The 14,446-nt window shown below is 40.7% G+C and overlaps 1 protein-coding gene across 1 annotated transcript in view; it reads left to right on the top strand.

Annotated features, from left to right (window-relative positions):
* Nucleotides 1–14,446, top strand: part of MAP7D3 (MAP7 domain containing 3) — a 42,682-nt gene that overhangs the window by 16,173 nt on the left and 12,063 nt on the right. The window contains exons 5-13 of the mRNA XM_058814336.1: nucleotides 1,271–1,385; nucleotides 2,293–2,325; nucleotides 6,674–6,778; nucleotides 8,500–8,598; nucleotides 8,972–9,070; nucleotides 10,141–10,263; nucleotides 12,138–12,283; nucleotides 12,677–12,807; nucleotides 13,412–13,656. Of these exons, the coding sequence (XP_058670319.1) occupies nucleotides 1,271–1,385; nucleotides 2,293–2,325; nucleotides 6,674–6,778; nucleotides 8,500–8,598; nucleotides 8,972–9,070; nucleotides 10,141–10,263; nucleotides 12,138–12,283; nucleotides 12,677–12,807; nucleotides 13,412–13,656 (1,096 nt within the window). The remainder of the gene's footprint in view (nucleotides 1–1,270; nucleotides 1,386–2,292; nucleotides 2,326–6,673; nucleotides 6,779–8,499; nucleotides 8,599–8,971; nucleotides 9,071–10,140; nucleotides 10,264–12,137; nucleotides 12,284–12,676; nucleotides 12,808–13,411; nucleotides 13,657–14,446) is intronic.

Raw genomic sequence — 14,446 nt, 5'->3', positions numbered from 1 at the left:
AAGGGAGGAGCAGTAGCACAGTAGCAAATACTGTGGAAAAGGGAGTGGTTCTAAAAATCTTGAAGACCACTAGCTGTGGTGAGGATTCAGATACCTGTCTCCCCCCTGCTCCTCAGGTATTCTGCATATCTCTGAGCTCACTGTATTGAGGTCTTCAGCTCATTTCTGTCATTTGTAAAGTGAAGCCTATGTCTTTAACTCTGACTGAAGAATTGCTGCACTGCAGATACCTCCATGGAAATACAATCTACAGATTACATAATGTCTGGGTACTTTGGCACCTTAGGTAAACTCTAGTTCAGGTTTCTCTAACAGAGGGGAACTAAGCTCTATATTTCAAACAAAAACTTCTAGTTTTATCTTTTACCAGTGAGCAGAATCCTCCCTTCCTTTCAGGTTTACATTGTGTGTTTTGCATGGTGACTTCTTTAGTTTGTGTTGTGAAATGGTGTTGAAAGGAGGTGAAAATCTAGTGTCCCCAAGTGGGAGAAATGACTGTATAATGAGTTCCCTTGACATCTTACTGCAGTGTATCTGCAGAAAATACTGCTGCAAAAGATCACTTGGGATATAACTATTCCACAAGAGAAATGTGTTGTTGACACGTGTGGAAACCTGGCTGGCAAGAAAGAGTCCAGCACAGTTCATCTTATGCACAAGAGCTAAAGCTCCCCTGCTGGCAGTTACTGGTTCTGGAGACAGCAGCAAAAGCTTCTTTCAGCCCCCTATGTCCTGTCAGCAATGGCTGCTGAGGCCTGAAGTTGATTGGTCTTCTATTGTACTTTTGCCTTCATGTCTTGCTGTTCCTGATTTCATCACATCTCTCATTCTGTCAGTGTCTGTTAAGACCTGGGTCATTATTTTTACAGTTCTAATTTTATACTTGGTATTTTATAATGGCGAATTTTTATCACCTTTTAGAAATAACTGGATGATATAAATATTTCAAGGGTAACAGGTTACTTTTGCTCACTTTGGGGTTCATCCCTATTTAGAAAATAAGTAGTGCTGTTTACTGAATAGGAAATCTGTTTGGTGGCTATTTTAAGTAAAGAGTAGAATAGATTATCTGTGCTTTAGCTCAACCTAATCATGTTTGCAGTGTTTTGAAGCCATTAATTACCTCCAGCATTCTTTGCATGATAATTTTTGTAACAGCAGTCTGGTAAAACAGATAATAAATCATACTGGGGAAGGGAGGGGGTCTGTATCTTGTTCCCTGGCATGGCTGTGGTTAGCAGTGAAGCTTCATGGAGCTGTTGTTTGGTAGGAGCGCTATGAAGCAGTTCTGCACCGCACCTTGGAGCGGAGTCAGCGCCTGGAAACACGACAGAAGAGATGGTCATGGGGGGGGTCTGTAACTCCAGACTCAGAAGGCAAAACAGGTAAGCAGCACTGGGTTTAGTAGGACTGAAATAATGGAATATTCTGTGTGAACACTGGCAGGTGGAGCACTATTCACAGGGACCTGGGCATCCTTTCCTATCTGGGATCTGAAAGCAGGATCTGTGGGTAGCTCCTGGGAGGTGTCATATCTGTACTTGCCCTGAAATGCTGCTCAGACTCAGAGCTATTTCTGACCTTGGGAAGAGCTGGAGAGAAGCTCCATGGGAGATACAGCACGTGACAGCACTGCCAGCCCTCAAACATCAGCCAAGGGGAATCATGATCTGTAATACTGAGATAATTCAGAATCCTTCAAATGCAGTTCATGTAATGGAGTGCTGGGATTGGTGATGAAACCAAAAGTACCCAGTTGTCCTCTAATATCACATCTAAAATGTTTAAAACACACCCTTGGAGTTACAGAATGCTGACTGATCATTTGAATGCCCAGTAATGGGTAAGGATATGTGGTGGACAGTCCAAGCTTCTTGGAACATGAATTCTGTTCTGGATTAGGTGATGCATTTTAACAGTCCTTAATTTGAACTGAGATAATTTGCTGTTCCACAATTAACTGTTTCTGCTTGTAAACATTCTGAAATCAGACCAGCAAATAAAGATTGCAGTGGAAGGGATCTTTTCATGCACTACCTAACCACCAATAAATAACATAAGTTATTGGCCAAGAATAAAATAAATCAAAAATGCTTTAGTTCAGCCTATCCTCTATATTGGTGGAACTGTACTGAGTGTGGTACTGTCATTTTCTGTCAGCTTGAGTGTGTGTTTGTAACATGTTTGAAAGTGCTTTGATATTGATATGCAGCATCCCCAATTTGTGGTTAATTTGCATTTTTTTTGCTATTTGACCTCATGACTTCACTTACAAACCTTCTTCTTCTACAGAACAACAGAGCACTGATGAAGGTGGAACTGGTGGTATAGATTTCTAAAATTTTCTTTTTCTGTTATTTTACACTCTCTACTAACCTTTGAGGCTTGAGTTCTTCTCACACTAAGGAAAACCATCTTCTTTAGATCTTTTCCTGGATCTTGGCCAGCTGTGCAACAAATGTGATCCCTAAGTAGAAAGCAGCCCCCCTCATTTTGGCTATCCCTCCCAGCTAATTCAACTACAGCTTAAGTCATGGCATGCTGAGGGAATTCTCAGGGAAAGGCTACATGCATTTGGGTTTTTAAAGAGGTCTGGATACAGCACAGGGAGAAGAGAAATTTCTATGGGCATGTATTTGAACATAAATTAGTTCAGTGGTGTTTGGAGGGTTTAAGGGCAGTTTCAGACTCTCATTGCTTTGCAGAAAGTACATGGTAGGTCTTGGTTTGTTTCCCTCTTGCTTTGGTATACCAGCAGTTGAAGTCACATTTGCAAAATCAAAGATATTTTAGTGAAACTTTTTGAAAGGGAATGGGTCTCTTGAGCAGTTTGATACTTTTCCCATGAAGGGTATTGCAAAATCAGAGCTGTCCCAGTTACCTAAAGGTAATTCTGTACATGAAATGTGTTTTCATTGGATTTCTGGCACTTTCCAGTTTACAGACTGGGCCATTCATAGAAATGCTTTGGATCACTGATACAAATGTTTAATAAGCAGAATTACTCCCTGTAGCTAGATTGGGGTGAAAACTCTCAGCTGAGACCCAGCTGAGTCTGAGTCCTGGCAGTCTGTGCGTGCCCACAACGTTACTAATGCAGTGCAGCTGTCTGTGACACACACAAGTGAGACTTGAAAATGCACTGAGGTCTGACTGAGCACGGTTTAACTACTCTGGCAACACAGCAGAAGCATGTGTATTTTAGTTAACTTTTCTCCTCCCTTGCCCTGCACATCATGAGCCCCTGATTTTCTCCAAAATCATCCAGTTTGGCTGGGTTAGTTTATCTATTTTACATGTTTTCCTTGGATACATAGATAAATCCATTCACTATCTCACACTACCAAGTATCATTTAACCTTGAAACTGGGAAATCACATTTGTCCTACATGTTTAAGGAAGCACTGGGTTTTATTCTACTAACAAGCACAAAATAATGTTCTTTGCTCTCTCCTGATTTGTGTGAGGAAATGAGCTTTGTCTGTTCTTTGCATTGTGGAAGAAGATCTTCAGTGCTGCTGAAGCACATTTAAGATAAAATATCCTCCAACACAAATGCTCCTGATATAATAATAAGTGTTTAAACTGTGATTTATGCATCATAAAATAACTATGTAGGCAGTTCAGCAGCAGTAGATCAATTTGGGTAACTTGGCACCAATCTGGAAAAAAATTGCTATGGAGATAAACAGGTAATGCAATGTCCTAGGCAAACCCTTGTGCACCCACATTGTTTGAAAATTGTGTTTGATTTTATGTTAATGTTTCAAACATGAAGCTATGATGTGTGGGGTGGATAATGTGGAACCATGACTGGTTTTACATTTCTCATATTTATTCCTATTTCAGGGTTGTTCCTTTTAACTTTGAGAACTCGTTACTTTATTGTTTAAAATCTTCCTAAGCCGTGTGGGATATTTAAGTTCAGCTGGCTTTCTAAAAAATCCTTATATGGTCCATTTTGCTTTATATTTGTGTATTTTCTGGAAGGTCAACAATTACCTTTTCTTTTTACTCTGAAAAATGACACCATGTGAGCTCTAGTCCATTACATCATTGTGGCTGAATACTGCATCTTCTCTAACTGCATGTCTGGAGCAAATTTCAATGCAATATTATATTTCCACTGTCAAATTCTGTGGCAGATTTGGGATTAAATCCCCATTTCTTGAAATGAGAACCATTTGGGGATCTGATTTCAAATATTCTTTAAATATTTTAGGACAAAAGGCATTCTTATCTGTTGTAGTGCTGTGCAAAAAAAAAATGCAGAATCAGATATGTCTTCCATGAACAGGGTGTGTCAACAGTAATATTGAGGAACATTGAGTGGCAGAGCAGAGGTTTTGGGTGATGGTGTTCTCTGGAAAGTGAAGCCCATGTAATGGAACATTTCCCCAGCCATCAGCACTTCTGTGGGATGCTGAGTGTGATTCATGAGACCACAGCAGGGATCCTGCTGATGGAGAAATGTAAAAAGGGATGAAAGCCCCAGAGTCAAGTGTTACATTAATGGCATTGCTGTCAGTGCAGAGATGAAGCAGGCAGGGTGTGGGTCTGCCAGGAGAAATGGCCAGGCTGTGCAATAAAGCATCCTTGATGACAGCCCTGCTAAAGGGGTGTTTTAGTGGTGCCTGCTGAGCAGAACAAGAGGTTCAGGTGCATCAGGACTGGAGACATGCAATTAGAATAGAAATGGGGCTGCCAGAGCCTCTCCTTGCTAAATAAAGAGCTTCCTTGTCCTAGTAGAAATTTGGGAGGAAGTGAGACACAGCTGATCTTATTTCATGTAGCCTAATGTTACCCAGCCTCAGGCAGTGCTGCAGCACCCTCTCTCAGTGAAATCCTGTGAGGACTGAAAGCTCCTCCTCTGATTTTCCTAAGATCCCATGTTTCCCAGCTCCTTGCCCAGTTCCAAGTCCTGCTGCATGGCAGACATGTGCTTTCTTCAGCTCTGCTGCTGCAGTTTGCTTTCCCCCTTCCATTAGAAAAATAGAGAAGTTGGTGTCACGTGGGCTGTGTGCTTCTTGCATTTCAAATCCCTTGATGGAGGCAGGAATATCCTGCCTGTCTTCTAAAGCTTTTTTTTTTCTAGAGAAAGGAACTTTAAAGTCTCAGAATTTGTTCTGCGAATGAGGTAGGGAAGAAGTTGAGGCCATCTGATCATGCAAATGTATTGATTGAAAAAGCATTGACCTCTGTAGCTGGGTCCCAGTAGGTGATAGACCAAATCTCAGATTTCATACAAGTGCTGAAGTGCTAAATTGAACCAAGAGAAATCTGTGTGAAGTGTTTCTGTGATGTTTGGAGGCCTTGGACTCAGCTGAGTTCAGTCAGGAGCCAGGATTTCCTTTAAAGAGCAGACACTAGAGGGTAGCCTTCCCCTTCAAACGTACTGAATACGTGAATTATGAGCTTCCTCATTTTCATATATAAAACCTCTTAAGGCTGTTTAGTTATCCCAGTTCTCAGACTCCATTCATAAAATGCTCCCTTTTTTTCTTCTTCTTTTTAATATGTTGGGGAAGCATGCACTAAGCTCAGATCTTTATTTCTAAACTGGATTTGGTAGATCTCCCTGTTATCCCATGGGGACTGTGCTCTTTTCCACTGTCCCAAGAGCTTCCCATAGGGCTGTCCATAGGAATCCTCATGTCCTGGCTCTGGCTGTAAGGGGCTGTTGTAGCAAGCTGGCAAAGGGAAAAGATATTGCCTCTGTGGTGAGTAGTGCTGCTGTGTCCTTTGGTATTTATGCACTAATGAGTTCAGATTAATCATCTTTGCTGTGCAGTGTGTCAGTAAAATTGGTTACTTGTATTAGATGTGTAGAATTTTGTGTGTTTGTTGTGCTGGTCTGCACCACTCTGTGTACATTAATGTTTTCTGCTTACTGAGTTTCTATAGCAACAGGTATATGCTTTTCCAAGGCTTTCACACTCTGGAGTAGTGTTCATCCTGAAAGCACATTATTTGAAATTAAAAAGCAGGTATCTATTTATCTGCCTTGTAAGAAACTTTCAGTCCTGCCACACGAGATGCGATTTTTATCCATGTATATATATCTGTATACACATACAAAAAAAATATTTATGCCTCATGTGGCAGTTTTTTTCTGAAAAATTTCAGATTTGATAGGAAACATTAACTGAAGAGTAGCTTTTAGAGAAAAATTGGCAGTTTCTAAAATACAGCAATCAGGAATGCTTTCTTGCCTTTCCTCACGACTTGGTTTTATTCCTCCAAAATAATTTGTTTTGGTTTGGATGTATTAACTAGTGATTAAAAAACTGTTTTGACATACCTATGTGGCAGGAATGAAGAAAGAAATTTTCCAGATTTTGTTGTTATTTTCTGTGTCTTGCCAGTCTGATAACAGCAGACAATCTCAGTAGCTTTTGTCTTTACATGTTAGGGGCACGGGGTTTAAAAATCCCTTTTTTGCACACATATGCATAAATCCTGGCATGACTCCCCTAAACTCTGCCTTTTCTGTGCCTGTCTCAGCTGGTGCTAATGGTATCAAGCCTGTTCAAAGGAAAACAAAATTTTGTATTTGTCATCAAACAAAAGCAGAAATAGCTTTCAGGATGTAATACTTGGAGAGTGAGCTCTCAGCAAGGTGTGGAAGGCTCAGATTGAGGGCAGGTTCTGAAGTTTTCACTTCTCTCCACAGCCAGCAAACGCTCGCCCTCCACAGCCAACCTCAAACAGGCAGAGGCTGCCGTGAGCAAAGGCCTGTCCTCGTCATCTGCAGCTCAGTTAAATGCCTCAGATCGAGGTGAGTGGGGATGTGTGGGGTGCTGGGAGCAGGGCACTGCTCAGCTGTGCCTGGGGAGGACACAGGAGGTGGAATGGGAACTCCTCCCTCCTCCCCTGCTGTGTGACTCACTTCGTATTTTGATCTCAGATGCATTTCATGCAATTTGTTAATCCAGCCTGACTGGTCAGGGCTTTGACCCAGTTGGTGTGATCTCTGTTAGAGAAGAAGAGCAATGGTAAAAATGGTAAAAACTGCTGGTTTTTTTATTTTTTATTTCTGTAATTCTGTTTCTAAAGTCAAATCTTGCTGAATGATTCACAGATAATTTCCCATCATCTCTATGGATTTGCATGCTTAATTCACACCCTAAAATTTCAGCAAAATAGAAACAGTACAAAAATAAAGTTTGCCTTGTTCTGTTAGACAGCTTCAGTCATTTGATTGCCAATGGGATGGAAAAAAATCAATTTTGGCAAGGAATTGTCCTAATATACTTGTTAAGATAAATAAAAACTATTTGTAGGAGCACATATTTTGACTTGTTTTAGCATGAGCTTTTCTTACTTGGATTCTTCCCAGAGTTTCATATGAACCTGCCTATATCACAGATATGGAGGATTTTGCTTTTGCTTTTTTGTTTGTCTAAAATGATGAATAAGCTAAAAGCTGTTTAATACAAAAGCAGATTCAGCTAGGTCTGTGCTGCAGTGTTCTGCCAATCTGCAGCCTCTGATCAAGCAAACTGAGCTAAAAGAATCCCTGACACAGACACAGCTAAAGGTGATTTTGCTGGTTCGTGTTGGAAGGTGATGCAACAGAAAAATTTGTGCTCATCCCCTCTGTGCCTGGTGGGGAAATCAGTGACTATATTTATACTGGCAGGGGCTCTGAGTCACTGGAGGCTGCTTGTGATTTTAAATTATATTTATATATTATGTGTCTGCATATATTATGTGTTATGACTCTGGATATGAGTCAGAAGCAGAGTTGTAAAGTACAAATTAAACCTCTTACAAAGGAAGTGACTAATTATCAGCTAATTGGGATTGCTTTCAATCTGTTGTCATACCCTGAAATCCTTTGTGAATACTTAGTCACTTTGGTGAAAATATTCTCAGGTGTCCTAAAATACAACAAATTTGGATAAGACTCCAAGTGATCCGTGTGGTCAGGATGTAGAGGGTGACTTAGAGTGATCCTGTGCTCTCAGTCTGACACTCAGAGAGAACTGTCTGTTTGATAAAAAATGGTAAATTCACAGGACATTAAATAAAGCCACAGAATGAACCAGATTGCTTCTGTTGTGCATGTGTGCCTGGGAGGGTGAAGGAGCAGAATGTGGAAATGAGAAAATGATGCTTGTCCTGGATCAGTGAAGTATCTCCACTTACCACTGTGTTCTGTGTTAATTCTAGGCTCACTCATACCCATAGAGAATGTGAGCAATTGTCTTTTAAAATTCTCATGTATTTTAAAGGTGTACAAGGATGGCCTCAGTAGGTCAAACAAGAATCTGTTGTAGCTGACATCCTGCTGCTGTGATCAGAAACATGCAGAGATAAAATAAATAATGCTTTCTATAAAGTGGTTCTTCCCTGATCCAGTTTTTCTGCTTCTGAAGAATTCAATATTATAAAGCAATTTAATCATTCCTCTCTCTCTCTTAGGGCAATGGGGCAGGTGTTGGAGGGGACCTCTGGGCTTTTCAGCATAATTAATCCATGCACTTTCACTTCCAGGTACCACAAAGAGAAGTGCCTCATTAAACAGACTGAGTAACAAAGTCTCTCCACATTCCCAGCAGTCAGCACCCAAAGGTTCGCAGGTGGAACAGAAAGGTGCTAGAAACCAGTTTGTTTTGAGAATTGGGAGGCAGTAAATGGGATATTCAAAGATGACTTTAAACCAGGTCCTTTATAAATATTTTCACTCAGGCATTTATGCAGTCTGTGCACTGTGGCATAAATATCATTATGCACATTGCAGTGCTAGATATTGGGTAACTGTCTCTAAACCAGCCTTATTCCTTTGAAAAATGGAAGGGTGGGGGGAAAGTAGACAAATGGTAGCCAAACCATTTAACTAATGAGAAAATAGTGCTTCATAATGATGCATTGATGATTTTAGCTGATTAGTGAAAGCAAAGCATGGGATGGCAATTAAGAAAATCATATCTTGTTAAAAATAATCTTCCTTACGCTTGGTCTCTAGGAGGAACAGAAAAGAAGAGGAGCACATCTTTGAGTAGAATGAGTAGTAAACCCCAATCCTCTCCAGAGCTAGAAAAAGTGAAAAAGGAAGAAAAACCAGGTGGTTGTTTCATAAAACTGAATCTTTTTTTTAAGCTTTTAAAGTTTGGATAGGCTTGATTTCACTAGTTTCCTAGGTTCTTAAATTTCTAGGATTTTTTAATGGCTTTTTAGTTACTCAGTGTTAAAGATAAAACGGTAAAAGTTAAGTTAATTTTTTTTTTTTCTGGACAGAAAAAAAATCCTCTGAGAAGGCCTTTGTCTTTATTAAATGGCACTGCAAGCAGATAGCAACATGTGTCTGTTTAAGAAAGCAATCTGTTTGAGAGCTTGTAGATTGAAGTACAGAAATTGTAAAAATGTCACTGATCTGTTCACTTCTTAGTTAAATCTTACCTTTGTTTATTAAGTTCTGTTTCACTATTCAGTTTAAAAGCAACTTCTCTGTTCCTGCTGCTGGAGTAAACCATGTGCATGCAGAAGGAAGAAACCTGTCCTCGCTTCAGTCTCTTTTGATCTGTGTATTCCCCACTAGGTTACAAATAACCTTCCTGGGAACTATTCCTAAACCTGAGGAATAGCACCTTTTCTAACATGTTTTTCCCTCTGAGTTAACAATTCTGAAACTTTCCTTTTTAGCAGCTGTTGCCAACAGTTGAAATTATTTCTGCTTCAGAATCTTTCCTGTATGAGAGAATGTTGGGTGCTGTCCGTGTGAATCTGTGTGTGCAGGCAATGCTTGACCATAACTGCTGGCTTTGACTTGCAAGCCTTCTGTTTATTATGTCAAAACAGCCTTTGCTGCAATCTAGAGAATGTAGCCCTGAAGAACTCAGTCAAAAATGTCTCATACTTTGACTGGATTCAGCATTCACCTCTGTTGTACGTGTGCCAATCTCTGCACATTAAAACGACTTGTACTAAGCAAGGCAAGAAGTGCAACATAAGGGATTGCAGTGTTTAACCCTTCTGTGCTTTTCCTCTGGAATTCCCCCTCCATGACTTCAGTATTGTTCTTCCAAAACTGTTATAATTTGCAACAATGCTCAGTCTTCCTTTGCTTTGTACTGCTTGTGTTTTCCATGATATGATTTCATGTTGGATCCTTTTTGGTTTGTTCCTGTCATCCAGCTCGCCGCTCCCAGCTCAGTCCCCTGGACAGTGGCATAATCAGCCGCCTCCTGGCCCCCACACAGGCCTCCCTAGCTAGGAGTAAAAGTGCTGCTACCTTGGCTGATGGACAGGACCCCTCAGGTAACAGCAGGGCACCAAAGCCTCAAAGTCTTACACAGTTGCTCTTCAAGCAAGAACTTAGATGGTAGCTGCTAACTGTGCTACACTTCTGTCTGAATCACACAGTTAAACATGGTTGTGTGTAATTTTACTTACCCAGTATTTTCTGTGGTCATTAATACCCAATTCATATGCTGTGTTGCATGTTTACTTTACAAAACCATATAATAATATTGGCTTTTAAACTCCAGTGCTGGTTTACTTGTTCTGCAGAGAACCAGATGCTGGTGTTGATTCTGGGGATTTTGTGTGTGGTTTTTTTAACTGACAGAGATCTGCATTTGTACCTCAACTCAGTCTGAGACATTCTGGTTAGAGCAGTACTAGGTTACGAAAGGGAAAAAGAATCAAAACAAGCAAACCTGTAATTTCAAAGTGCAAAACTTAAATTTCTTTAGAGGAAGAAACACTTGCAGGAACATGACAGTGGGAGTACCTGGAGATAAGTCCAGGGAACCCTGAGCTGATTTTGTTCAGCTGATAGGAGAAGTCAAGGTATAATAGAAGAGAGAAACCCTGGCTAACTCAAACAGTTTTGTGTTGGTCCAGATTGACCTGATACATCCACAGCAGGGCTCAGTTTACTACAGCAGGAATTTGCAGGAATTAGCCCCCCTAGCTGCATCCCACATGTCCTGGAATTGTTACTGGCTAATTAATAATGCCTCAGTAAATGCTTCTCTGGAACCAATGTGGAGTCCTTTCTCTTCTTTTACCTTCCAACTTGTGTTCCCAGTTTTGCTTGTTTCTTCTTTAGTATGAAATCACATCTTATTTTTTTATCTTACACCATTTCACTTGATCCTTATCAGTAATGGTGACATTTCCACACAGTTCCCCTTGTCTAATAATCAGTATTTATTTTTTGGTTTGTAGTCATATTTTTACACACCTGTTGTATGTGCTGCTTTTATTTTACCATGAATACTTCAGTTCATATCATGTGGGGAAATGCCATCTTTTTTTCTGTTACTGTTAGCACATGACACTCCCTATTGCTGAATTAAAATACATTTTTATAAGTTTATTTAGAGGTATTTTTTTCATTTCAGTAGAAAAGTACCTGTGCTTTAACACAACCTGTGCACAAATAGAATGCAGGTCTCCATTTACAAATGCTGTAAATACAAAAATAAAATGTATTTTCCATAAAGTTACAAAAGTAAGTGCTGCATTTGTCGCAATTTACTTGAATTATCGAAGGATCCAATATCTAGCTTTAGAATATTTTTGCATCTATATTTGCTTATCTGTCTGTGATCATGTTAGTAAAAAAATAATAAGAAATTGGAAATTTCTTCCAATATCGTATATGTGAGAAGATTGACACTTCAGGTAGGAAAGGTATCATAGTTAAATAGTTGACCTTTTTCTCTACATAGATTTCTTTTACACCACCTTTGAAAAAAAGGGAGATTTCCTCCTGGAGTGTAGAGGAAACATGCTTAAAGTCTGAACCTCTCATGAAAAAATTGTCAGGAAAGATGCTAAGCTATTAAAACTGAAGCATTTGTGATCAAATGCAACTTGATTAAAATGAAAGTAATGCTGGTGTACTGCAAATTTGGTCCATTTTTGGAAAAGCATTTTATTTTTATCTACTCCAGACTGCTGCTTTCAGAGTGTTTATTCTTGGTGCTGTTGCTTCCCAAGTACTAATTGTGTGGTGGTGTCTGTCTGTGACCCGTTGCACTGTGCACTGCCTGCGGTGTTTCCCTGTATGGTTTCTAACACACACAATCTCTCTTTCTCTTTTTCTCCCTCTTCCTTCTCTCCTGTTCTTATGCTGTGCACTTGGTTCTTGTTTTGTCTTGTCAAATTCCTAACTTTTATAGAATCTCACCTCTGTCCTCGTTCAGCTTCAGCCAGTTCCATCAGTTCCCCAGTCCCAGCTCCAAAAGTGCCGGTGCGCAGCCGCAGCATCGACAGGTTGAAGTCCTCTGTGTCTTCATCTGATGCAAGCTCACCTGATTCAACCCAGGTTTGTTGAAAACCCACAGGAATTAAGTTTCTGTTAAACCGGGGGGTTGGAACAGCTCAGGATGGGATCCTGTTTCCCTCTTTGCTGCTGCTTTCAGTAAGCATTAATGAAATGTACAATAGCATTTGCCTAAAAAATACAGAGGATTAAAATCAAATTGGAATTTTATGGTACTTGATCTCTCTTGTATCTTGAATGCATGTTGTTTGCTGCTTATGGTTCCCAAGGTTTAATTTATGTAAAAGTTAAAACACGGACCAGGTCTGTGTTTTGGAACATAAAGGAAATTCAAAGTGTGTCTTGTTGACCACTTGCTTGTTTGTTGAAATAGCAGCTCCTCTGTCTGCAGTGTATTCTAGAGTCAGCAGTATTTTGGGTTTGTCTATCTTCTAGAAATCAGAGACAGAAAAACCATCCCCAGGTTCTGGCTTGAGGCGCCCTCCCTCTCCATCCATGTCTGCCCGTAGAAGATCCCCCTCTCCTGCTAATTTGGTGAAGCGCCCTCCGTCCCCTTCTGCAGTCAGGTATGTGCCCAGGTTAAACCCTTCCTGCAACCAGGTGTGTGTAAACACCTTGTATTCAGCACAAAATGAAGGCTTCTTCCTGTCTCAAGACAGCTGAGCTGTTAGAGTTTGGATGACCTATGCTGTGCCTTGTTTGTACAGAAAAGTCTTCATTTTGGGTCCGATTTCCCTTTCCCAAAGTAGGGATGAGGCTTTTACTTCAACCTTTGTTGTGCAGAAAACACACCCTAATCTTCTCTGCAGTCTGTGCACTAAAACCAACAAAAGTCTGCAAGCTTTTGAAGAAAGTATTTGCATAGGAAGTTTCTTGAAGGTTCATCCTAGATGTGAAGTAAATGGAGATCTGGGCCAGGAATCCTTTTCTGATGTTAGCCTCAGGTAGTAAGGCTGGGTGCCCAAGGTGTCTTGGAATCCTGGTTTGAGTTTTATAAGGAAGGCACCAGTAATTTGTGGGTGGATTTATTTTTAAATGTGAGGTACGTAATATAAACTAAACAAAGGAGACTGCTCTTCTGAGGTGTGTGGTTGAGGTTTTCATTGTTAGCTCTGAAAAATACTCTTTATTTCAGCAGGCAGCTCTGAAAAATACTCTTTATTTCAACAGGCAGAAGACTCGCCCACCTTCACCTGGTGTGTCTAAACAAAGGCCACCATCTCCTACTCCAGTCTCTAAACCAGCACCCATCCAGCGTCCATCTCTCACACCAACTGTTATAAACATTACCAAAAAGAAAACTGAAGCAGAGAGCAAACCAAAGGATAAGAGCACAGAAGGAATAGGACAAGAGCAAGGTGCTTCCCCAGCCTTGGAGAGGGATACAGGAGCAGCTAGCACAAAGACCAAAGAAGGTGGGTGTTCCTCAGTGTCTGACTCCTGCTCCAGGCCTCTCCAGGGTGTGCTCAGAGTGGGGAAACAACTGGCTGGTGAGGCAGGGCCCTGGAGGGTAGGATGCTTTAAGGCAGAAGCTGTTCATTGTTCTTTGTATAAAACATGAGTTTTTCATTATATGACTTTGGGATGTGAATTTTAATGCAGCAGTTGGTTTATTTGACTCAAGGATTTAAGTCAGGAGCTGTTAATATCACTACTTGTACTGTAATTTTAAGAAAAGCAGAAATCCTCTTTGCCTTTTGGGCTTCAGCTGCTCTAGCTGAGGGATTTACTAGCTTAGGTTTGTAAAGTCAGTAGTTAAACTACACAGAGGTCTTTCAGTTCAGCTGATGGTTCTTAAAGTGCTCCTGTAGAGACCTTCTTGGAGGACAAAATCAGCTCCTGTTCACCACAGGATGAGAGAGAGTTTTCTCAGTGCTTGAAGGCTGCCTTGGCCTAAGTTCCAGTGAGTGTGCAATCATTTCTGCCTTGGGAAGGGTGATCAGTTCACAAGTCACACTAAGAAATTATCCTGGTAGATTCAGGAAAGTCATGTACCACATAAGTAATTAGTGTTCTAGTGCTTTCCATTGTGCCCTGAGCCTGGCTTCTGTCCCTGGGGAAAATGCCAGCTGCCATCTCCAGCAGAATCCAGGAGAGCCTGCTGATGAGGTCTGGCAGGCAATACACTTTGCAGAAGGACTTAGGGGACCCTTGACAGGAAAAGGAGGGATCTTTAGAGTGTAAGTTAGTGCCAGTGTGCAGTGC

This window comes from Ammospiza caudacuta, chromosome 14 (assembly GCF_027887145.1).
Source record: "Ammospiza caudacuta isolate bAmmCau1 chromosome 14, bAmmCau1.pri, whole genome shotgun sequence".
Classification (NCBI taxonomy): domain Eukaryota; kingdom Metazoa; phylum Chordata; class Aves; order Passeriformes; family Passerellidae; genus Ammospiza; species Ammospiza caudacuta.
The sequence above is the reverse complement of the archived record's forward strand: the minus strand, read 5'-3'. Positions and strand labels throughout refer to the sequence as shown.